Genomic DNA, 2,240 nt, shown 5'->3' with positions numbered 1-2,240 from the left:
ACCGCGGTTCAATCCCCCAGCACCACATGCCAGCCAGCCCCGTCCCCTGGTGGGCTGAGCTGGCCACACACACACACACACACACACACAAATAAAATTAAAAAAAAAAAAGAAATAAACTTAAAAAAAAAGTCTGCTGTCAAACAATTTGGGTCAAAGTGTTCTTGATCCTTATAATTAACATCTATGGATCCTGGAATTTTTTCTCCTCTCTCTTTTCTCCTTTCTCTTCTCTCTCCTCTCTCCTCTCACAGAAGGATTTTTTTTTTTTTTTTTTTGGCTTGGCTTAGGCTGCCTTCATGCTGGTTGTGGTGTGGCTTGTGGAGCTGGGGATTGAACTGTGGTCCCGCAATCCTGACTGGGTTTGCCCTGGCAGGCGCTTATACAACTGAGCTAACCAGCAAGCCCCTAAGTTCAGAAGGATTTTTTTTTTTTTTCTCTCCTCTCACAGTAGTTCCTGGCTGGGCTGGGTTTCTGACTCCTTTGTGCTTACAGGGTATCTCTGGGATTTTCAATCCCATGGGAATTCTAGCTTAACAAGCCGATCATGATTTTAGATTTCTTCAATTTTGTTCATTTTTTTCTCTTCACCAGCTGGAGGGATCCCTGGAGCAAGAGAAGAAGGTACGCATGGACCTGGAGCGGGCAAAGCGGAAGTTGGAGGGTGACCTAAAGCTGACTCAGGAGAGCATCATGGACCTGGAGAATGACAAGCAGCAGCTGGAAGAAAAGCTCAAGAAGTAAGCACCTACAGCAGCCATGGGACAATAAAGATGGTGTCTGGCCTGAGCACACAGTGCTACCCTTCCACAGCTAGGGTTTCCCTGGGCACACACACTGGGATTTCTGAGGGTCACCACAGCCTTCCCCTTTTACTATCTGGGCCAGGAAGGAGGAAGCAGTTCTGGTATGCTGAGTCAAGAGAAAAGAATAGGCCCAGAGGAGGGAGGACCACCAGTTACCACCCCTTTCTTTTCCAGGAAAGAGTTTGACATTAATCAGCAGAACAGTAAGATTGAGGATGAGCAAGCACTGGCTCTTCAGCTACAGAAGAAACTGAAGGAAAACCAGGTGATATTCTTCTTGGTACAGTCAAGGGGTCACCTACCTGATGCTGAGGGAACTGCGTAGGGTTCTTTTTTTTTTTGATGGAACCGGGGATTGAACTAGGTCCTTGTGCTTGCCAGGGAAGCACTTATCCCACTGAGCCATCTCCCCGGCCCCTAGGGTTCTAAATAATATGTACAATTCCAGGCATCCCCAGAGCTCCAACCACCCATGACTTCCAGGCAGAACTAATCTTGCCCTAGACTTCTTGAGCAAGAATGTCTCAGTGCAGCAAAACTATTCTGGAGGAGAATCATACCTACAAAAGGATTTCTCTTTCTGCAATACACTCTGCCTCAGAGAGGCACAAGAGGTGGAGCTTGATTCTCCTCTTACCCTACCCTTCCTTGGTACTTCTTCCTACTGCATGAGAATGAGAAGAACCTTATAGAGTACCTTCCTATGGGCTATTGGGTTCACCCTATTTCCAATACTAACTTCAGCCACCAACACAGGCTGATTCTCCACTGATGCTCCTGATATACATTCAGCTCCCATCACCTTAAGCAAGTCATTTACCCTCCCTGATCCTCAGATTCTCTTCTCATCCATAACATGGGTCAATACCTGCCATAAAGGACCAGAAGAGATAAAGTATACAAAACTACTTTGTCAACTAGGAAATCCTATATAGATTTTAATACAGCCAAGGTTAAAATCAACCAGCTACCAACTAGAAGGTATTCTTTTCTCATCTATCTCTCCCATCCCCCTGTGGGATAAGAATAAATGATGGCCTAGACCAGGTATGATGCATGCACTTGTAGTCCCAGCTCTTTGAGAGGCTGAGCCCAAAGGATTACATAAGCCCAGGAGCACAGCTAGTCTTAGACAACACAATGAGATATCACCTTTAAAAAAAGCCATAATTTACCCCAAACTGGTATGTTTTTAGTTGTAGGTTCTCCTGGAAAACCAACAAGGCAGGTACTATCACCTTTTTATAGCTGTAGAAGCTGCATGGCCTGATCTGGACATAGTAAAAAGAGGTGCTCAAGTACTGGAGACAAGATTTGTCCTCTTACTTTCTGGGGAGACTACAGCTAGTAGGAAGAGGTCTCCCCTCAGCTCACCACAGGACCCATGGGTCAGGATGCAAGTAACATAGACACAATTCTAGCCTGCTTTCATAT

General features: G+C 45.6%; 1 protein-coding gene across 1 annotated transcript in view; it reads left to right on the top strand.

Annotated features, from left to right (window-relative positions):
- Nucleotides 1-2,240, top strand: part of Myh6 (myosin heavy chain 6) — a 26,161-nt gene that overhangs the window by 13,581 nt on the left and 10,340 nt on the right. Inside the window, exons 24-25 of the mRNA XM_004646684.2 lie at nt 595-740; nt 981-1,071. Of these exons, the coding sequence (XP_004646741.1) occupies nt 595-740; nt 981-1,071 (237 nt within the window). The remainder of the gene's footprint in view (nt 1-594; nt 741-980; nt 1,072-2,240) is intronic.

Source organism: Octodon degus, unplaced genomic scaffold, assembly GCF_000260255.1.
Source record: "Octodon degus isolate 3935 unplaced genomic scaffold, OctDeg1.0 scaffold00276, whole genome shotgun sequence".
Taxonomy (NCBI): Eukaryota; Metazoa; Chordata; class Mammalia; order Rodentia; family Octodontidae; genus Octodon; species Octodon degus.
Note: the sequence above shows the minus strand (reverse complement) of the source record. Positions and strands in the feature narration are given on the sequence as shown.